We start from the raw sequence: 22,437 nt of genomic DNA, 5'->3' as shown, positions 1-22,437 counted from the left end.
GTGTTTTCAGTCCTGAGGCAAACACTCTACCACTAAACTATATCCTTGATTCTGATCTAACCTTTTGAGGTTTTAAATACTGCAAGGGCAGGGGTAGGGAACTGATATTATGGATGTTGCATTACTGATTGGCTGGGCTGCTGTGTCTCTGTTACAAATGAAAGGAATCCTAGTATTTTTTTTTGTTCTGGGACTTGGGGAATGAGGGGCTTTTTTTTTTTTTTTTTTTTTAAATTACTGTGAAGAATGAAACATGGCCCTGTGGTGAGAGGTACACTCAAGTGTTGGAATAAAGCTTGTGATGAATGACTCTGGCCTAAACCTTCTGTGTCCTGGGAAGATTGCTTTGAGGATACTTTTACTTTAGATCAGAGAAAGGCTGTGTAGAAGTAAAGTGTATTTAGTAAAGAAGCATATCACTGTAATCATGATAGTCTAGGCTATTTAAAAACAGAATTGTTCATGATTTTGTAGTAATATGCTGATGGTAGGTTATGGCAAGGAAGGAAGCAAAACATTATGTGTTAGTAATAAAATTATCAAATTGATACTAGAAGGGAATGAACATCTAAGATCTCCAGAAAAAAAAAAGAACATCCCTTCATCTGTTCATGCTGACTTAAGTCTACTTTGTTTAAAGCAATTTGGAAGAATATTTTTTTCAATATTTTTTTCAATATTTTTCAATATTTTTTTCCCCTTAGTTTAAAATGGCCTGGCTGGAAACGGGACTGTTTTATATTAGGATATATTAGTGACAGATAGCTTACTGTCTGTTCTGCTTGCATAGCCCAATGAATCTGCAAGATTTTAGTTTTCTCTTACATACATGGCATAATCTCAAAGAACAAGCCAAAGGTAGGGAAGTGTCTGTCCTATCAGAGAATCTCCTGTGTTGTGGTTTTATTTTTGAGCAATCTTGTTATGTAAGCCCAGGCTAGCTTCTCAAACTCATGATCTTTTTCCCTTTCCTTTTGAGTGCTGGTATAACATTGATTACCATGGCTGGCTTCAAAGCAGGTTCTTAAAATAGCTTATGTCTTAGTTCAAGTGTCTGTCCCCCTCCCCGCCCCCCCAGGTTTTGCGTTTCTTAATCGTACAGCCAGCTGCATTTGGCTCTGACCAGCTATGCCTCTCTTCAACTCTACTTCCAGCCTTTTCTGTGTATGTGGTGCTGAGGAATTGAACCCAGGGCTTCATGCATGGTAGGCAAGCACTCTACCACTAAGCCACATTCCCAGCCCGATTTTTTTTTTGGGGGGAGGGCAGTGGTTGAAAAATGTGGTGACTCTTTATTGATTTTGAGGGCATGGGGGGCCAGGAGCTCTTTAGTGGGGCAGTCTGCTTCTTCACTACCACAGGCTTCTGGCTACGTAGGATGACAGCCATGGTATCTGGACGGTACTTGTTCTTGCGAACTATGTGCCTGATGCTGCTGAGGGTGGCCTTTTTTAAATTTTTTTTGTAGGTAGGATTTTTTTTTATCATTGTTGTTATTAAATAGTTATACAAAAGGGTTACAGTTCCATATAAGTACCATTGTACTTATAATGTCACTCCTTCTAAATAGGATTGTGTGTGAGGGTGTGTGTGTGTGTGTGTGTGTGTGTGTGTGTGTGTGTGTGTGTGTGTGTACTGGTACTGAGCTTGAACTCAAGGCCTTCCACTCTCCCTTGGATTTTTTTTTTTTTTTTGCCAGTCCTGAGGCTTGAACTCAGGGCCTGAGCACTGTCCCTGGTTTCTTTTTGCTCAAGGCTAGCACTCTGCCACTTGAGCCACAGCGCCACCTCTGGCCTTTTCTATGTATGTGGTGCTGAGGAATCAAACCCAGGGCTTCATGTATATGAGGCAAGCACTTTTGCCACTAGGCCAAATTCCCATCCCCTCACTTGGCTTTTTCTGTTCAAGTCTAGTGCTCTACTGCTTGAGCCACAAGTCTACTCTTGTAGGGTCCACCCTGGGAGTGCTCCATACAGATATCCCCCACTTGGTTAAGTCTGAGGGTGGCCTTCTTGATGATAGCCAGCATGTAGGATGTAGCTGGCTTCTGCTGGCTGGATCTCTGCTTCAAGACTGCCACGGCCCCTTTGCTGTGGATGGCAGGCATGGCCACAGTCTAGTGGTGCATCAGCCTGTTGTACTGGAAGGGGTTGTGGGCCTTCAGTTTATTGGACTCCATGCTGTTAAAGTCTGCTTGTTCTCAGTGAGGAAATGAAGAATTCCTTACAACCATCCAGTGTAGACGTGCTAACACAGGGCGGCTTCTCGTGATATGGCAGCAGCAGTTGGAAAGAATGTGACTTTTTAAAGCATTCTTCAAAAATCTATTGAGAGTTTATTTCCATTGCTGAGACTCACATTAAGGGCCTCATACACATAACCTGCTTATCTTTATGATCAAGGCTGGTGCTCTGCTGCTTGAGCTACATCTCTTTAGAGCTACACTTTCACTTTCAGATTTTTGCTGGTTAACTGGAGATAGAGGGTCTTGCTGTGCTCCCTGGGCTTGTCTTTGAACTGAGAGATCTAAGGATTTCATCTCTTGAGTAGCTGTCCATGGGAGCTCCTTTTTGTCCATGGGAGCATTCTTTGTCAGGTGTTTGGCACATAGTAGGCTGTCAATAAACTACTCAAGTTTTCCTAATTGTAAAGCAAAGTACAAACTTTAAAAAACTTATTCGTGATGCAATTTTATAAAAAAGTAGCAAGGATAGTACAGAGTTCCTAGACACCTTCCAACCAGATTCCCTAAAGATGAGTGCACATAAGCTGTATTCTTATCTCCTTGTTTGGTAAGCAAAAACTATACTGATTAAAACCTAAAGGATGGCAGTAACAACTAAAGAGCTTAAAAATATTGTATAAAGTCTTCACCAGAAAGGCTGTTTTTGATGATATATAACGTTTTTTTTTCTAAGCAGAACTGATGTATCTAAAGTTCATTCTACAGAAATGTGACTTAAGCATATACTAATTCACATTGGCTCTTTACTAATGAACATCACTTCAATTTTCAATATTTACCTGGCTATACTGACTTTACTTTTTGTTTTCTTTTGGTGCTGAGCCTGGGGCTTTAACACAGGGCCTGGGCACTGTCCCTGAGCTTTTTTCCTCAAGCCTAATGCTCTTCCACTTGAGCAGTACCTCTACTTCCAGCTTTCTGGTGGCTAATTGGAGATGTGAGTCACTCGGCCTTTTCTGCCCAAGCTGGCTTCCAATCACGATTCTCTCAGCCCTCAGCCTCCAGAGTAGCTAAGATGATAGGTGTAAGCCATCAGGACCTGGCCTTATTTTTGTTTTTATGAGACAAGATTTCACTGTGTGACTCAGCTAGGCCTCCACCTCCTAGCTTCTTCCTTGGGAATGCTGAGATTACAGGCATACACCACCACATCTAGCTTGTAGTACAGACTCTAATCATTTAAATATTGTACTTCTTCCCTTCCTTGGTTTCCTGCTGTGCTATAAACTTGACATTCCTTGCAGTTCATACATAGGGAATACAGTATTATGGGCAAATCAGTACTTGTGGATTATAAGTAATTGTATCATATTACTAAATTAAACTAGGCTTCAAATCTGTTTTTATTCTTTATAGTTTTACCATTAGGGAAGAGTATGGGGCAAGAAGTATCCCTAACAGGAGAAGGGGGATCCACAACTCAAATCACTCTTCTCCCTATTTGTATCTTCAATGCAATGATAGCAAGATCCATGGACAAGATTCATAAGGCAATGGGGCAGTGAAGACTTATTATTAAAAGAGAAGGAAAAAAAGAAACTGATAAGTAGAGAGTGGGAGTTGAGGAATCAGTAAGCAGTTCCTTATCTAGGCCAGAGATGGAATTGGGTGTTCAGTCATCTCACTAAGTTCCTGTTTTGATGGAGTCACTTTAACATGAAGACAAAGGTAATAATACATGGGCTTTATAATCAAAGGGTCTTTGACATAAGTGTGTCTGTCATGAGTTGGGACATTCTTTCTGGTCAAAGAATTACTGAACCAGGATGACTAAAGGAATCTAAAAGGTCATCTAAAAGGAATGGAAGGAATGCATCCATATACTTTTTTTTTTTGGCCAGTCCTGGGGCTTGGACTCAGGGCCTGAGCACTGTCCCTGGCTTCTTCTTGCTCAAGGCTAGCACTCTGCCACTTGAGCCACAGCGCCACTTCTGGCCATTTTCTGTATATGTGGTGCTGGGGAATCGAACCCAGGGCCTCATGTATATAAGGCAAGCACTCTTGCCACTAGGCCATATCCCCAGCCCCACTTTTTTTTTTTTCTTAAAGGATTGATCTAACTTTTGCTGGCCTAGTGATTTTTATTTTTCGTTTTTTCCTGGCTGGTTTATTTTTCAATGTTTCCTAGTTTCCCTCAGCCTGAAAAAGACTTGTTATGAATTGTGAGGAAAGGTGCTGCAGTGGTCATTTCCATAAAATATTCAGGTTACTTTTCTTGCAGCTTTGTAAAAGTTGAGGACAGATCGGCATCTGTGTGGCTGCTCCTCACCATCCAGTTAAGATTAACAGTTTTGGGTTATTCATTTAATTGTTTCTATTAGCACTCATTTCAAGTAACTGTATCAGATGGATTAAAAAAAAGATACAAGTATCACTTGCTTTTGAGCTCCTGCAGTGAGGCCCCTCTTATACCTCTAGTTGTTAAGTTGCTTGAATGTAATTTACGATTACTAAAGTGAACAAACTCTGAATTTATCTGTCAATGATATTATATGTGTATACCATTTAATCTCAAGAAGTGGCAAGGCACATATAAACTTCCAGCTCTCAGATCTCATCATCGTCTCTACATAGTTCCCCCCCCGCCAAACCCCCATCCAGAGGCTTGAACTCAGGGCCTGAGCACTGTCCCTGAGCCTCTTTGTGCTCAAGGCTAGTAGTGCTCCATCACTTGAGCCGCACAGCACCACTTCCGGCTTTTTCTGCTTATGTGGTACTGAGGAACCCAGGGCTTCATGCATGCTAGGCCAAGCACTCTACCACTAAGCCACGTTCCCAGCCCTCTACATAGATCTTTCAGCCATGCCGTTCAGTAACTGCTGCCTTTTTTTCTTTCATTGAATTTTCTGTAACATCACGTCTCTTATTTGGGACTAGAAGGGTTTCAGTTGAGATTCTTCATCTTCCTTTCATCAATTCATTAAAAATTGTTATTTAACAGTGTCAACACGAGCCGGCAAGATTATTACTGAGTGCCGTACGAGGTGGCGGCGCACTCTATTACTATAGAGGGAAATGTGGCCATAAAAAGGTTTTGGGAGCAGAGAGAATAAGGACGCGTAATTAGGACGGTAACCAGGGGCGACGTGAAGGGGAAGTTTGGTGGCCTGTGAGGCGCTAGAATGACTAGCAGGTGACTCTAGGCGTGAAAGCCGGTGAGAGCCATTACTCTCCTCCTGGTCCTGAGGTGTTGAGGGTGGGGGCCGCTACCTTCGCAGACGGAGAATCTAACTTGCTGCCCTGCCCAACCCCACCAACTCCAAGTCCCAAACTCACCTTTCCTGGGGTGCCGGAAGCCACGTAAGCCGACACCTGCGAGAACGTCGCCCGGCACGCATGCGCAGAGCTAGTCGCTCCGGAACACTCCCGCCTCCCCGCCCCGCCAATGCTAGGTTCTGCGCAGGCGTAGTGCCTCCGACCCGCTCTCCCGTCAGGTCGTTCTCTTCCTGTGCCGGGCCGAGAGTTCAACCCGCGCGTCGCGTTTTTTACTGGCGACGGTGGCGCGCAGTCTGACGCGCCCGGTTACCTCACTTCCGCCCCCTCCCGGGAGGCGGCGCTGGGCCGGTGGCAAGCCCCCGGAGGGAGCCGCAGTAGTACGACGGAAGATGGCGACGAGCGGCGGTGAAGAGGCGACGGCAGCGGCGCCGGCAGCGGCGCCTGCGTCCCCGGTGACCGGGGCAGACACAGCTCCAGGCTGGGAGGTGGCGGTACGGCCCCTGCTGTCCGCCTCCTACTCGGCCTTCGAGATGAAGGAGTTGCCGCAGCTGGTGGCCTCAGTCATCGAGAGGTACCGGGCGGCGGCCCCGGTGGGGCGCGGTGGGGCGGCGGGGGGGAGGGGAGGCCGAGCCGGGCCGGGCCGTCGGGGCCCGCTTCCCGGGACTCCTCGGGCCTCCCGACGGGACCCCGCCCTAGCATGGTCTGGGGCTCCCGGGCTTGGGCTGACGGGTGGGGGTGGGGGGGCTGTCTGAGGCTCCTTCCGCCAGCCTATGTCAATCATCGGTGCCTCGATTTCTCCTGGGGATCCAAACTTTTGAGACCGCCAGGGCGGGGAGGGCGTGGTCGGACAGGTGGGAGAGTGGCCGGGAGATGCCCCGCGCTCCCGGGAGAATGTCCCCGGGGCTGGCCCTGGGTTAAGGTCAAGGCTTGTGGATGAGTTTGCATTTCTCGTCGGCACTCGTGCCCCTGGTCTGAGCGGGAGCGGAGCCCGGGGTTTAAATTGGAGACGAACCACATAATTTAATAACGGTCTCTCCGGTGCTGTAATCACTAGGGGCACGTGCTATTTCTGTGACTGAAGCCACTAGCTGACCGCAGGTGACTTTCATATTACTTCGCACTCTTTCTATATTTCGAATGTTAGGGTATTTGAGTGTGTGAGTCTGAAAGGTTATCTTTGCAAAAGAGTCTCTGTTTCTCTCCCTCCTATTTCATACTCTTACAAACAGGACCGTTGGTTGACTCGCTGTTAGATGTTTCTACTTTTGTGCACAGTGTGTCAGTTGTGTTTTTAAGAAGGTGGTGATTTTAGAGCGCCTCCTTGCCTCTACTTGCAGGGTCAGAGAAGTTCTTCACTAGTTTAATAGTAAACTTGCGCTTTTAAGGGCAGTCTCACTTTCATTTTCCTAGTTAACCTTGCACTTCCCTGTGGTTGCCAAGTGGGACATTTTAGCTTTTTGCGAGGACAAGGGTGTATCTAAATGTCATCCATAAACTCAGGAATTGTTATTTGCAATTTACCTAAGGCCCATGGCTTGAGATACTGTGTGGTGCTTAGGCATGTGGTGCTTTGGAGGTTTTTTGTTTTTTTTTTTTTAAACGAATTATAATAATGCCTGCCTTTGGTAAGGTCAGAGTCAACAGATGGATTTTTCTACTTGTTAAGCCAAGAATATTGAGAAGATATAAACATGTATCAAAGATAGTACTGTTGTTGTTGTTGGTGGGAGTCTGTGGTGGCTATTGCCTGTAATCCTAGCTACTCAGGAGGCTGAGATTTGAGGATTGTGGTTCAAAGCCAGCTCCAGCAGGAAAGTCCATGAGACTCTTGATCACCAATAAACTATTCAGAAAAAGCCAGAAGTGGTGCTGTGGCTCAAGTGGCAGAGCCCTGGGTTTGAGCCCCACAACCTAAAGTACTGGCAGATAGCCTATTTTTCTTCTTATTGCCTTAAATGTTTGGGATACTATTATTTTCCTGAATCATACATTGTTACTTATAGTGAGGGATATTTCTTCTTATAGATGTGAACTGAAGTTATCAAACCAATTCATGGAAACCCTGTAATGCATCTGCCTATATTCTGGGCTGTTTTTAGAGTTGCAATATTTAGGGCAAACCCAACTCCTTCAGCCTTTTGAAGGAACCAAAACAAAAATACGTTAGACTTGATTTCAGTTTTGCCAGTTAATTGATAGTGGCATCTCCCACATCTTGTATGACCTGAGAGAATCCAGTTGTCTTTGTAGACACTGGTAAATCTCTATAGCTTCAAAAAAACATGCTTACTGATGGTGCTTAGTTACATCAGATTTTTTTTTTTTTTGAAGTCAATAATTTTGAAGGGCCTGTTCTAGTTTTGTGACACAGTTAACTTTGAAAGCCTTCTATGTGTTTTCTTCAGGCTCTGTATGAAGAGTATGATTATAAGAAAAATTTCTTTATGGTGCAAAACAATATTGAGTGTTCATCTGTGTAGAGTTCAGATCAGCCAACTTTGTAAAGGCCAGTTAATTATCACAGGTCCGTTGGTTTCTTGATTGCTCAGCTCTGCCATTGTGATGTGAAAGCAGCCATGCACAAAAATGTACACAAATGAATGGGTGCAGCTGTGTTCCGGAATCTGTGTAGATACTTAAATTTGAATTCCATGTGATATTTACATGCCATAGAGTATTTGGCTATAGAAACTAAAGGCAGCTGACTGGATTTAGTTTGCAGTCAGAAGTTTGCTGGCCCTCCTGCCTTGGAGCCTTGTTATCATTTTCTCAAAAGCTTTTTTATTTGCCTTTCCAAAAGTGAAGTAAGGGTCTCAGAAATGTGAGGGTATTTCTTAGTGAGTCTTGATCCTAGAGATTACCAGATCAAAATTTGTACTGATAGGTGCTAGAGGTGGGGGGTGTGGCGATCTCTGTTTCTAGCTTGTCACAAGTTTAAATACCTCTGCTGTTACTTGTGTATTGTTGCCACTCCCATCGGTTTCTCTCTGAGGTGTCTGCCCTTCCTTGTCTTCAGGGACTTCTACTTTTCTCCAGAAGATTCTTCGTTTCCCTTTTTTGATGTCCTACTGCCTCAGGCCACTCTTACCACTGGTTTGGCAGCTTGCGCTTCTGAGTTCTCCTTGACTATTGGATGTGATGACACTTGCTCTAAAAGTATGCCACCATTCCAATTTCTATCTTTAGCCTTTCCTCCATGCTTTTGTATTTGAATTGATGTTTTAAAGAAAGGATACATTAAAATTCTTAGACCCAGACCCTGTTTTATAAGTTTGACTTTGTAAATATTGTGAAACAAAGGAGGGATAGAGTAGTGCGGATAAATTGTGTAGGTATTCAAAAGTGCCATTAGATTTCTGAGTTTATTTAGAGAGTGTATATTCACTTAAAGCATCTGGTTTGTTTAGAGAGTGTATATTCATATAGTGTCTGTAGATGGCAGGTCTTTTAGTAGTAAAGATAAAATCTTCTAAACATGATTACTCTTCAGACCAGAAGTAGCGCTAGAACTTGTGTCATTGCAGCACATGTCATACTCAGTATTATTGCTGAATGTAGCCTTCTATGTTAAGGTTCAGATAATTCTCCTTGAAAATTGTGCAGAAAACACTGGTCATCATAGTTGGCATTGGATAGTTTGGTTGAAACCACATCTCTCACCTCAGCACCAGCAGTTTATGCTTAGTCCTTGTTACTCAGTCTGAGATCAGGAAGATCATTTAAGGACAGCCCTACTCAGGAAGAAAAGTTTGCTAGACTTTAAAATATCTAGCAAAAAGCAGGGCTGGAGTTATGCCCCAAGAGATAGAACATTTGGGGGGCTGAGAATGTGGCCTAGTGGTAAGAATGCTTGCCTAGCATGCATGAAGACCTGGCTTCGATTCCTCAGCACCACGTATACAGAAAAAAGCCAGAGGTGGCGCTGTGGCTCAAGTGGTAGAGTGCTAGCCTTGAGCAAAAAGAAGCCAGTGACTGTGCTCAGGCCCTGAGTTCAAGCGCCAGGACTGCCCCCCCCCATATAATATATATATATATATATATATATATAGAGAGAGAGAGAGAGAGAGAGAGAGACAGAGAGAGAGACAGAGAGAGAGACAGAGAGAGAGAGAGAACATCTGAAAAGCAAGCTGAAGACTGAGTTCAAACTCAAGTATTACCAAAAAAAAAAAAAAAATCTTCTGAGCCAGTTTGTACTGGGCTGCCCTGGCCTCTTATGATAAGCCTCTTTGACCATCCCTGTTTTTTATATTGTATAGAATTTAGGGCAAAGACTCCTACTTGGGAAGGGAGAGGCTAATAGAACATTTCCACTATCTAATGCATAGTTATTTCATAAAAATCTTGAAAGGGAAAAGGTTGTACACTAGAGCTGTTATCTTTTGCATTTATATTCTGTAGGTCTTAAGTCCATGATTGCCTCTGTGGGGGGAGGGGAAGAGAAGCCCACCACCAAAAGATAAGAGTTTAACTGTGAGATTAGTTCCATTGACTAATATTTCCAGGTCTTAGGATTGGGAATTATCTGAGAGAAAGCTTTCATTTCTTTGGTTAACAATAGCAAGATGAATGTGTGTGTGTGTGTGTGTGTGTGTGTGTGTGTGTGCATGCGCGCGCATGCGCATATATGTGACTATGTGTGTGTGTTTATATTGTGTGTCATGGCAGATAAACATAATGGTTTGTATAGTTAATAAATTTGAGAAAGTAAAAGGTTATGGAGGTTCCATATTACAAAAAATATTTGTAGTATGTTATCTAAGAGGAAGAAGGAAGGTGAGTCCTTCATTTATTATGCTTCCTGTTGGATTTCTGTCTCTTTCCAAAAAGAGCTAGACATTTCCAGACCCTACACAGTTCTATTTTTGATTTAGCCATCAAATTGGACTTCTCTGATCTGGCTGCTTAGCTGCTGTTTCCCTTTCTGCTCTGCATTGCATTTATTTGTTAGGAGTAGAAAAGCCTTAGCTTCTGTCTGTCAGCAGTGTTCCAGGCTCAGGGTTGCTATTGTTGTACAGCTTGCTAGAAGCAGGTGTCTCAGGAAGAGTTTGGCCAGACTGAAGAAAGGCATGCTTTCACTTTGAAGTGTTAGTTTTCTTCCCTTGTGTCATATTTGCCATCAGTTTCCCCCCTTTCTACTTAATCTCTGACTCTTTCCCCATTTCTCCATTTCTTAGCATCCTCGACCTGATGCCTGTCATTTTCTTTGAGAATGAGCTCAGTACCTCTGTATTAAGTGACTAATATATAGTGACGTCACACCTTTGCTTGGCTTTCACTCAAAGCTGATGCACTACCACTTGAGCAGCCAGGCCTCCACTTACTGTTTTTTTGCTGAGCAATTGGAGACAAGAGGCTCTTGGATTTGTCTACTTGAGTTGGCTTTGAACTATGATCCTCAGATATCAGTCCCCTGAGTAGATAGGTGTCAGCCATCAGTGCCCAGCAGCAGCTCAACTTTTGAAAATAGGGAAGGTAAAGCAGAATGCATAGAAGTGGAGGAACACTAAGCATGAGATGAGGCAGAAGCAAGAGGATTTAGTTCTCTGTTGATCACCAGGAATTTGAGCACTGCTGGTGTTTAGGGGGCTGGGGGGTAGGCTAGTACTGGAGTTTGAATTCAGTGCTTGAGTATTGCCCTTAGCTTTTTCATTGAAGGTTGATGTTCTGCCACTTGAGCCATAGCTTTTCTTCTAGTGCTTTGCTGATTAGCTGTAGATAAGAATCTTGTATTTTTCTGCCCAGGCTGGCTTTGAATTGGGATCCTCAGATCTTAGCCTCCTGAGTAGCTAGGATTTCAGAGCCACTGGTGCCCAGTTGTTTCATCCTTTTTTTTTTTTTGCCAGTTCTGGGGCTTGAACTCAAGGCTTGGGTATTGTCTCTGAGCTTCCTTTGCTCAAGGCTAGCACTCTACCACTTGGGCCATAGCACCACTTCCAGCATTTTCTGGTTATGTTAGGCAAGCTAGGCATGCTAGGCAAGCACTACCACTAAGCCACCTTCCCAGCCCATGTTTCATCTTTTTTTAATCTCTCATTACAAATGAGAAAAAGGACCTCTTTATGGACAGCATGAACCTCATTGATCCATTCCTCCCTCCCGCCCTCCCTGCCCTCCTCTCTCTCTTTCTTTTGTCTGTGTGCCCTCTAGGGCTTGAACCCAGGGCCTAAATGCTGTCCCTGAGCTGCTTTCCCTTGAGGCTAGTGCTCTACTACTTGAGCCACAGTTCCACTTCTGGCTTTTTCTGAGCAGTTTGTTGAGATTAGTGTCTTGCGGACTTTCCTGCCCAAGCTGTCTTTGAACTAAGATCCTCAAATCTCACCCTCCTGATTAGCTAGGATTACAGGTGTGAGCTACCAGTGCCCAGCTTCCTGCTGTGGTTTTACTTGCACTTCTCTACCTCTGTCTGTATGTGTCTACCACTAAGCTTCATACTCAGCTCTCTGTTTAGGAATGAGTTTGAAAATGTTTTCTCTTTATTAGCCTCTGCTCCTTATTAAGCCTAATACTTTGAACAAGATTATTAATTTAAATTCTCTAAGCTGCACCTTCCCAATCTCCTTCCTTCCTTCCTTTCTTCCTTTCTTTTTCTTTTCTTTTCTTTTCTTCCTTTTTTTCCTGTGTGCTAGGATGACATCAGGACTTTTCCCATTCCAAACAGGTGCTCTGCCACTGAGCGACGTTCTCAGCTCATCAGCTGGTAGTGAGTGACCCTGCCACAGTATCTACAAGATGGGGCATATGGCCCACCGTGGGCACTAAGTCAGTGCTTGTTGTCTTCTTTTCCTTACAGTGAATCAGAAATCCTGCACCATGAGAAGCAGTATGAGCCATTCTACTCATCCTTTGTCGCCCTCTCCACTCACTACATTACCACAGTTTGCAGCCTCAGTAAGTACTTGCTTTTGTCACTGGCTTCCCACAGTTGGGAACAGGAGGTGGTTTGTATTTGAACAAGTTGCTAATGAAGTCTGTTTCAGCACTTAACATGGTGTTTACCCAAGAAGGGAGACAAGTAGCCACTGTGTAGGGCTCCTTTGCCAGCTGAGGGAGCTTTATTCTAAAAAGAAATACTTACTTTATTTGGTGGTTCTGGGATTTGAACTCAGAACTTCATGCTCCCTAGGCAGGTGTTCTACCACCAAACCCCAGCCCTGAGTAGGCTTTAAAAGCTCCTGGCTTGGACACCTGCTCATGACTATTAATTAGCCCCCTTCCCTTCTTAAAATCAACAACATTTAATTGACTTCACTCATGTGTTAGTTTTCTGGAGGCAGTAGTGCTAGGTACTTGAGTGAGCAGTCGTTAATTAAAGGTGTAATCTTCATTTGTTTTGGTAAGATGTGACTTTTCTTTGTTCTTGGTATGGGAAGAAACTTCTATTTCACTTCCCAATTTCTTTCTTTCTTTCTTTTCTTTTTTTTTTTGTGCCAGTCCTGGGGCTTGGTACTCGGGGCCTAAGCACTGTCACTGGCTTCTATTTGTTCAAAGCTAGCACTCTACCACTTGAGCCACAATGCCACTTCCAACTTTTTCTGTTTATGTGGTGCTGAGGAATCGAACCCAGGGCTTCATGCATGCTAGGCAAGCACTCTACCACTAAGCCACATTCCCAGCCACTACTTTCCAATTTTCTGAAAAAAAATTTCTATCCCCAAGTATCCAAGCCCTATTTTATGTTATTGCTGAATTTTTGCATTTTGTGTGTGTGTGCGCGCGCCCATGCGCACGCTCTTATGTGTACATGTGTGCCAGTCCTGGGCTTGAACTCAGGGCCTTGAGCGCTGTCCCTGAGCTAGTGCTCTACCACTTGAGCAACACACCTCTACTTCTGCTTTTTGGTGGTTAATTGGAGATGAGTCTCATGAATTTTTCTGGCAGGGGCTGGATTTGGACTGTGATCCTCAGATCTCAGCCTCCTGAGTAGCTAGGATTACAAGGTAAACCACCAGTACCCAGCTTTCAGTTTATTTTTTTTAATCCTAAATTAAATTGTTCTGAAGAATTGTTTACTTGAATAGTTTGCCATCTAGCTAAACTGAAAGGAAGTCTATAGAATTGCTGGGTAATCTTTAAATGTCGAGCATTTATTGTAGGCATTGCAAGAACCACTTAGAGCTTGAAGAAACTTCATGCAAGAAGTCTCTTGCAAAGAGTTATTTCAAACCTGTGTGGAAAGAGGTATTTAGTAGTCAATAGCATGAACTTGGAGAGGCAGACTTTCTGGATTTGAATATAGCTCTGACTTTGGGCAAGTCATTTATTCTCTCTGATTTAGTTTGCTCTGTTAAAAATGGAAGGGAAGACAGATGTCTTTTTTTTTTTTGCCAGTCCTGGGGCTTGGGACTCAGGGCCTGAGCACTGTCCCTGGCTTCTTTTTTGCTCGAGGCTAGCACTCTGCCATTTGAGCCACAGAGCCACTTCTGGTCATTTTCTGTATATGTGGTGCTAGGGAATTGAACCCAGGGCTTCAAGTGTAAGAAGCAAGCACTCTTGCCACTAAGCCATATCCCAAGCCCCAGATGTCTGTTTCTTATGCCTTTAATCCTGCCTACTCAGGAAGCTGAGATTTGAGTATTGAGGTGAGTGTGTGTGCATGTGTGTGCGCGCATGCTGCTTCTGGTGCTTGAACTCAGGACCTGGACAATGTCCCCGAGCTCTTTTGTTCAAGGCTACCACTCTACCACTTGAGCCATAGCTCCACTTCTGACTTTTTGGTGGTTAGAGGTAAGAGTCTTATAGACTTTCCTGCCTTGGTTTTTTGTGATCCTCAGATCTTAGCTTCCTGAAGTAGCTAGGATTACAGGCATGAGCCAACAGTTTGAAGCCAGACTGGGCAGTAAAAGTCTGTGAGACTCTTATCTCCAATTAGCCATCCAGAAAGCCAGAAGTAGAAATGTGGTGGCTCATGTGGTAGAGCACCAGCCTTGAGTAAAAGAAGCTAATTAAGAGCTTGATGCTGAGTTCAGGCTTCAGTATCAGAACAACGACAACAGTAAATTAGGGAGAGAATCATGCATCTGGTAAATGCCTATAGTCCCGGCCCTTGGGAGGCTGAAGTAGGATTGGAATTTGCAGCCAGCCTGTGCTACATTGACTCCATCTCAAAAGAAAACAAAACAAAAGTGAGCATAGGGAGGGGAGGAAATAATATCTACTTCATTGGATCAGTGTAAGGAGTAAATGATCTATGGTATATTTGAAGTGTTTAGCATTCAGTGTAATGTATGTCTTTCTCTTTTTTTTTTGTTTTTTGGCTGTACTGGGGTTTGCCTTGGGCTTGTTCAGCTGGTACAGTACCTCCATTCCTGTTTTTCACTGGCTATTTTTAGGACAGGGTTTTGATTCTGGCCCAGGCATGCCTGAGAGTTACCCCTCACCACTTGGTGCTCAAACTCAGGGCTTGGACACTGTCCTTGAGCTCTTTTTTGCTCAAGGCTAGTGCTGTACTGCTTGAGCCACTGCACTACTTCCAGCATTTTCTGCGATTAATTGGAGATAAGAGTCTCCCAGACTTTCTTGTCCAGGCTTGCTTTGAACTGCAATCCTCAGATCTCAGCCTCCTGAGTAGCTAGGATTATAGGCTTGAACCACCTTATGGGCATATCCACCAGCTTTTCAGCTAGATTTGTTCTTGTGGCTGGGATGATAGGCAACAATACCTCTTCCAGTTTGCCTCTGTGGAGATGGAGCCTTGCATACTTTTTCTGCCATGGCTGGCCTGGCACCCCAGTCCACCCAGCCTGCGCTTACCATGTAGCTTTGGATGACAGGCATGTGCCACTGTAGCCAGCTGTGGATTGAGAAGGAGTCTTGTGAGCCATTCTATCTAAAGTTTACATTCAACTGTGATCCTCCCATTTTTCAGCCTCCCAGTTAGCCAGGATGAGTGAGCCACTGGTGCCCAGCTTAATTATTTCTTACTGTTATCTTAATTTCCAGTAGATATAATGTAAATTGACTTATGAACAATTGATGGCTATCAATATCAAATACCTTCATTTTCTCCTTGGGTTGTTGATTCTAAATAATTACTAATATGAATGATATTGGTAGTGCTGGACGCAAAGAGCTCAGTACTTGTTTTGCTTAATTTATTAATTGTGAGACTGAGCGGTGTGAGGTTAAATAAAGTTTATTGCTTTCCTAGTTCCACGGAACCAACTTCAGTCAGTGGCAGCAGCCTGTAAAGTTCTAATTGAGTTTTCTCTTCTGCGTCTGGAGAATCCAGATGAGGCGTGTGCTGTGTCCCAGGTAAGAGCTATGGGCCATTTTCTAGCACTTATTATTATTATTATTATTTTTTGCCAGTCCTGGGCCTTGGACTCAGGGCCTGAGCACGGTCCCTGGCTTCTTCCCACTCAAGGCTAGCACTCTGCCACCTGAGCCATAGTGCCCCTTCTGGCCGTTTTCCATATATGTGGTGCTGGGGAATTGAACCGAGAGCTTCATGTGTAGGAGGCAAGCACTCTTGCCACTAGGCCATATTCCCAGCCCCTCTAGCACTTATTTTTGATATAGGATTATAAATAACTATTGGAATTGCCAGAACAGGTAGCATAGTGCACCGGTTAGACCTTGTTTGTAACTGGCTACATGTAAATCATTTGTGTGCTATATAGTCTCTGTCACAACTAGTCAACACTGCCTATGTACTGTGAATGCAGCCATGGAGCTGCCTGCAAGTGAGTAAACATAACTGTGTTCCTGTAAGCTAGGTAGAGTGAGGACCATTAACTTTTTATCTGTTTGGTTTTCCCCCCTAAATTTCAGAGTGTGTGTGTGTGTGTTTGTCTGTGTCTGTGTCTGTGTGTATTTCTGTGTGTGTGTGTGTGTGTGTCAGAGGATCAAATATAATAGAGCCTCTTGCACTCCTGGTAGCATTCACCATTAAGTTACATCCCAGTCCATGAAATGGCAATTCCTTATATGTATCTAAATTTGGCTCTGTGCCCATTTAAATTCCTCAAAGTGTAGAATGTCTCCTAAAAGACATACTTCCATTTCCTTTCAGAAACACTTGATTCTCCTAATCAAAGGCCTCTGCACTGGTTGTAGCCGACTAGACAGAACTGAAATTATCACCTTCACAGCCATGATGAAATCTGCCAAACTGCCACAGACAGTGAAGACACTTTCCGACGGTGAGTGTTCTGTCTACAGACCTGGCTACAGGGCCACCTGCACAGCCACATCCACGCCACCTCTATGGTAATCTTGCCTGCTGACAGTGCTCTCCTCATGTGTTCCTTCTGTATTTTGCAGTGGAAGATCAGAAAGAGCTGGCCTCACTGGTGAGCCCTGAGCTGAGGCAGAAGGAGGTACAGATGAATTTTTTGAACCAGCTGACCTCAGTTTTTAACCCTAGAACCGTAGCATCACCACCAATTAGTCCACAGGCTCTGGTGAGTTCTTCAGTCCAATGTCCTCATTTTCATGGGCTTTATTAAGATGGCTTCACTAGGAAAAGAATACATTCTATTTTCATGACATAAAATAATAAATACTCACAGTATAGGATGTTTTGGTCAAGGATGAATTGTATATATGATAGTGGTCTCATGGAACTTTATTGCCTAGTAGCTTTGTATGTTATCTTTTTTTTTTTTTTTTTGGCCAGTCCTGGGCCTTGGACTCAGGGCCTGAGCACTGTCCCTGGCTTCTTCCCGCTCAAGGCTAGCACTCTGCCACTTGAGCCACAGCGCCGCTTCTGGCCGTTTTCTGTATATGTGGTGCTGGGGAATCGAACCTAGGGCCTCGTGTATCCGAGGCAGGCACTCTTGCCACTAGGCCATATCCCCAGCCCTGTATGTTATCTTAGTCTGTGTATTCTGAGGTGTTCACTCTGATGATTGTTCCCTTAAAATATATCCTGCCATTAGCAACACATGAACATACATGTCTGTGGTAGAAAAATAAAAAATATAAAACAAAGCAAAATTACCTAGTTCTTTTTGTACACAGGTATTGATAACTCATCTTCTTTTTTTTTTTTTTTTTTTTTTTTTGGCCAGTCCTGGGCCTTGAACTCAGGGCCTGAGCACTGTCCCTGGCTTCCTTTTGCTCAAGGCTAGCACTCTGCCACTAGAGCCACAGCGCCACTTCTGGCCGTTTTCTGTATATGTGGTGCTGGGGAATAGAACCCAGTGCCTCATGTATACCAGGCAAGTTCTCTTGCCACTAGGCCATATCCCCAGCCCCATAACTCATCTTCTAGACATTTCTCAGTGTAAATAATGTGAGGAGGTTTTACATAGTTTTTCGTAAAAGACAGTCTATTCTAGTTGTAGAATATATGCATATCTAAAACTGTGTCTTTTTCTCTTCTTGGGGAAGACAACTTGAGATTTCTTGAGTGTCAGTAAGGAGTTGACCCATTTTTAACTGGAGAGTTGCAGACTTTCTATGCACTCTTGGTAACTTCATTTTGCATAGGACAGCCCAGCAGTACCTTTTTTTTTTTTCTTTGCCAGTCCTGGGCTTCAGTGCTGTCCCTAAATCTCTTTCATGCTCAAGGCTAGCACTCTGCCACTTGAGCCACTTCTGTCTTTTTCTGAGTAGTTTATTGGAAATAATAGTCTCACAGACTTTTCTGCTTGGGCTGGCTTTGAACTGCGATCCTTATATCTCAGCCTCCTGGCTCCAGCAGTGTTTTGATAGGCCTGTGTCTCTCTTCAGGTGGAAGGGGAAAATGATGAGCAGTCATCCACAGATCAAGCCTCTGCTATCAAGACCAAGAACGTGTTTATAGCTCAGAATGTGGCTAGTCTTCAAGAACTTGGTGAGGTCCCACAGCTGTGGACAGTTGGTTTCTCTGCTATGTAAACCCCCTACCCTGTGTGCTTCTTTGTGAAGAATCAGGTATCAGTACAGGCTTGTTTGGTGAGGTTGTGCCTTTTTTGTTAAACCAGGTGGCTCAGAGAAGTTACTGCGTGTGTGTTTGAACCTGCCGTATTTCCTACGCTACATCAATCGGTTCCAAGATGCAGTGTTGGCCAATTCCTTCTTTATCATGCCTGCAACAGTGGCAGATGCCACTGCTGTCCGTAATGGGTAAGGTGCTTCTTGGAGCATGTGCTTTAAGTTCTAATCAGAAGGCTTGTTTTTATGGCTCACTTTCTTCCTTAAGTCATAGAAGCAAGTTGTATCAGGGACACTATTTAATGTTCTCTGTTACCTTGTAGTTTTCATTCACTGGTGATTGATGTAACTATGGCATTGGATACCCTTTCTCTACCTGTGTTGGAGCCTCTCAATCCTTCTCGTTTACAAGATGTGACAGTCCTCAGCCTAAGCTGTCTGTATGCAGGTAAGAAAATAATGTCTAGTGTTGTTTTCTCATACTTTCATGAAACCATAGAATTCTGTTCTGTTTTATTTGCCCCCTTTTTCCAAAGAACATCTTATATCAACATGTATGGGAAATGAAGTCTATGAAGGTGATCCTACTGTTTAACATCATTCTGTTGTATTACGTTTCATAATACATTTCTGTGTATTCTAAGGTGTTCACTCTGATGATTGTTCCCTTAAAATATATCCTGCCATTAGCAACACATGAACGTACATGTCTGTGGTAGAAAAATAAAAAATATAAAACAAAGCAAAATTACCTAGTTCTTTTTGTACACAGGTATTGATAACTCATCTTCTAGACATTTCTCAATGTAAATAAATGTGAGGAGGTTTTACATAGTTTTTCGTAAAAGACATTAGTCTATTCTAATTGTAGAATATATGCATATGTGTGTGGCATGTATGCATATCTAAAACTGTGTCTTTTTCTCCTCTTGGGGAAGACAACTTGAGATTTCTTCAGTGTCAGTAAGGAGTTGACCCATTTTTAACTGGAGAGTTGCAGAGTTTCTATGCACTCTTGGTAACTTCATTTTGCATAGGACAGCCCAGCAGTACCTTTTTTTTTTCTTTGCCAGTCCTGGGCTTCAGTGCTGTCCCTAAATCTCTTTCATGCTCAAGGCTATCCATGTGTCGATTTTAAATGTAGATACAAGTATTCATTTGTGTGAATATCAGGAGTGTGATTACTGGATTATGTTGTGGGATTGTGTTTAATCTTGACCTGTGGGTAGTTTTTTGTTTTCCCTACTTACTAAATCCTGAAGTTGCTGTGGGTGTTTTGCTTTTCACTTTGGGTGGGTTTTGGGAGTGCTCCATGACTGGAATCTGCATATATATGCATACATACTCCTTTTCAGGTGTGAGTGTGGCAACGTGTATGGCCATCCTTCATGTGGGCAGTGCCCAGCAAGTGCGTACAGGGTCCACAAGCTCCAAAGAAGAAGACTATGAAAGTGATGCGGCTACAATTGTCCAGAAATGTGTAAGTGAAGCATGCATTGGGGAAGGTTGACGTGAGGGACAATGGCTAATTTTGCTTCCTCCTGGGATAGATGGTTCTGCACACTCTTTTTTTTGGGTAACAGGTCTAAGAGATTATTTGATGTATTGGCCAGCATAGATGCTTCTGTGTCTCTGGGGCTCTTTAGTATATAGACACTGCAAGTCAGTGTGGCAAACAGCTTTGTGAAAGATGAGTTATTCAAATAATACAATGGAGGGTTTAATAGGCTTTTGAGGGAGATTATAGTAAATAAGAGAATTTTAGATGGGATAAGTGTAGAATCAGTTGTGATCAAAAGCCATTTGATGAAGAGCTGGGTCTTGTGCTCTAAATTAGGGGGAGAGAACTATAAGAAGATGACATTTGAACTGAAGGACAAGTGAGAATCAGTTGTAGATGAAGATAAGAAAGTGTGGTGGAATTTTGTCATTGAAAAGTTACCTGAAGATATTTAATTCTTCAAATTAAATTGATTTGAGTAAGGTTTAGCGTTGATAATGAAATATGTAGTTTGTTTGCTCAGTGTCGTGTCTGTTTGGTATTGGACAGCTTGAAATCTATGACATGATTGGACAAGCCATCAGCAGTTCCCGCAGGGCAGGTGGCGAGGTAAGCTTATCTCTGTGTTCCTATTTTGTATATAGCCTCTAAGCTACAATGCCTCTAATCATTTCATTTTGTGCCTTTTATAACAGCACTACCAGAACTTCCAGTTGTTGGGTGCCTGGTGTTTGCTGAACAGCCTTTTCCTCATATTAAACCTCAGTCCTACTGCCTTGGCTGATAAGGGGAAAGAGAAGGACCCACTAGCCGCTCTCCGAGTGAGAGACATCCTTTCTCGTACAAAAGAGGGAGTGGGCTCTCCTAAGCTGGGGCCTGGCAAAGGGTAGGTATTTGCTGTTATCTCCACCTCTGTAGTGTTGTGCTGGGTTATATTTCTCTGTTGTTTCATAGTGACCACAACCCGTATCAGGGTTATGTTTATTTCAGTGCTGAGAATTGAACTGAGAGCTTTGGACATGCAGGGCATATGTTTTGTCCCTGAGTTTTACCATCAACCTCCTCTCCACATCAGTAGAAAAACTCACCTACTAATCTAATTTGAGTTTTATGACAGTGGAGGTTATTATGATCCTGGTCTCCTAGTTCCAATCATTGCTGTGGGATTTTTGATGTCACTGGTTCCCTCTTATCCTATATGCTTATCTCTCATGAGAATATCTGGAAATATATTCAGGTGTTTTTTGTTTTTGTTTTTTTTTTGTCATTTATCTCAGAAAAAAATGCTTCTATTGCAAAGTGGGCTTCTTGGCCTGGAGTCCAGTACTCACATTTATCCCAAAGTGAAAGTGAGATTATTGTCAGATCATCCTGGATTGCTTTATGAAATATTTGCCACTATATTAATAAAGTCTGAACTTTAATAAAGGCAGGACTCTTTGCTGTATTTTTGGAAGGTGAAGATATGATTATGTGCTGCTCAAGGTTTTGTTCTCTAAGCCCAGGCATTGCTGGAATTTATTTATTTGTTTTAGTCCCTTCCACGTGTTATTGTAGCCAACAGTGTTGTAGCACTAAACAAAGCAACCTCCTTACCTCTATGTATTTTGCTTTCTAACAGGAGAAACGGTGAACCAACAAGTACATTGTAGATTATCACAGTATTGTGAAGAGCAGGCAGAGCAAGGGGCTAAAGAGTAGCAGAGATTGTTACTTGAAATAGGATGATCTGAAAATGCTTCTGAAGATGAGATTTGGAGACTGTATGGACAGTGACAGGGTGAGCCATGCAGTACGTAGGGTAGAGAAGTTCAGGTTTGAGCAGGAAGTGTGATTGATATTTCTGAGAATCAGTGATGTTAGTGTGACTAGAATGGAAAAATTGAGCAAGGATGGTAGTAGAAAATTAGGCCAGAGAGGTAGCCAGCAGCTGGATGATGCCAGATGAAGTGTTACAGGCCTTTTCAGAGGAGAGAGGTGACACAATCTATTGGAGATCTGTAATCCCAGCAACTATGTGGAGACAAGATAGGAAGGAGGGTGCAGTTAGGGAACTTAGTAAGTCATACCAAAGGAGAGTAGCAGTAGTAGTAGTAGTAGTAGTAGTGTTTGTTGTCATGGAATAGGGTAGTGGTAGCATAAAAAATAGGGTAGAACAGGCATAAAAAATGGTTCAGTTGTATGTTTGGGAGGTACAGCTGATGAGATTTGCTGACAGCTGTTGAATGTAGATATGGTTATCATCGAAGTTTTTCTACTTAAGTAACTGGGCTATGTAGTTTATGGAATAAATGACTATTTAAGTGTATTGAGATAGGAAGGGGGGAAAGAAATGACAGCTGTATATGAGCTGTTGATGGCAGCTGGATTTGTAAATCTGGAGTCAAGGACATCAACAAAACATGTACTGGAATGCTGTGGTAAATAAAGATGGACACATTTCCAAGAGATAGGGAGTAGATACTCATGAAAACATGCCAGGTTGTATCTAGGACTGTAAGAGGGCATTTGACATTGCTGGAGATACCAAGGCAACTTCCTTTAGCTGAATCTGAAAGAGGCATTGATACTGGGTGAATAGGGAGGTAGGAACATTCCAGAGCAAGCATTAGTT

The 22,437-nt window shown here is 43.2% G+C and overlaps 1 protein-coding gene across 1 annotated transcript in view; it reads left to right on the top strand.

Moving 5' to 3' along the window:
* The first annotated feature begins 5,848 nt into the window (after positions 1–5,848).
* The window catches only part of Ubr4 (ubiquitin protein ligase E3 component n-recognin 4), a 121,789-nt gene continuing 105,200 nt past the window's right edge, over positions 5,849–22,437 (top strand). The window contains 11 exon segments of the mRNA XM_048350361.1: positions 5,849–6,032; positions 12,255–12,352; positions 15,612–15,715; positions 16,476–16,605; positions 16,727–16,866; positions 18,140–18,242; positions 18,373–18,514; positions 18,646–18,770; positions 19,678–19,802; positions 20,373–20,432; positions 20,519–20,709. Coding sequence (XP_048206318.1) covers positions 5,851–6,032; positions 12,255–12,352; positions 15,612–15,715; positions 16,476–16,605; positions 16,727–16,866; positions 18,140–18,242; positions 18,373–18,514; positions 18,646–18,770; positions 19,678–19,802; positions 20,373–20,432; positions 20,519–20,709 — 1,400 coding nt within the window. The 5' untranslated portion in view covers positions 5,849–5,850.

The sequence above is a fragment of the Perognathus longimembris genome, chromosome 7 (genome assembly GCF_023159225.1).
Source record: "Perognathus longimembris pacificus isolate PPM17 chromosome 7, ASM2315922v1, whole genome shotgun sequence".
Lineage (NCBI taxonomy): Eukaryota > Metazoa > Chordata > Mammalia > Rodentia > Heteromyidae > Perognathus > Perognathus longimembris.
Note: the sequence above shows the minus strand (reverse complement) of the source record. Positions and strands in the feature narration are given on the sequence as shown.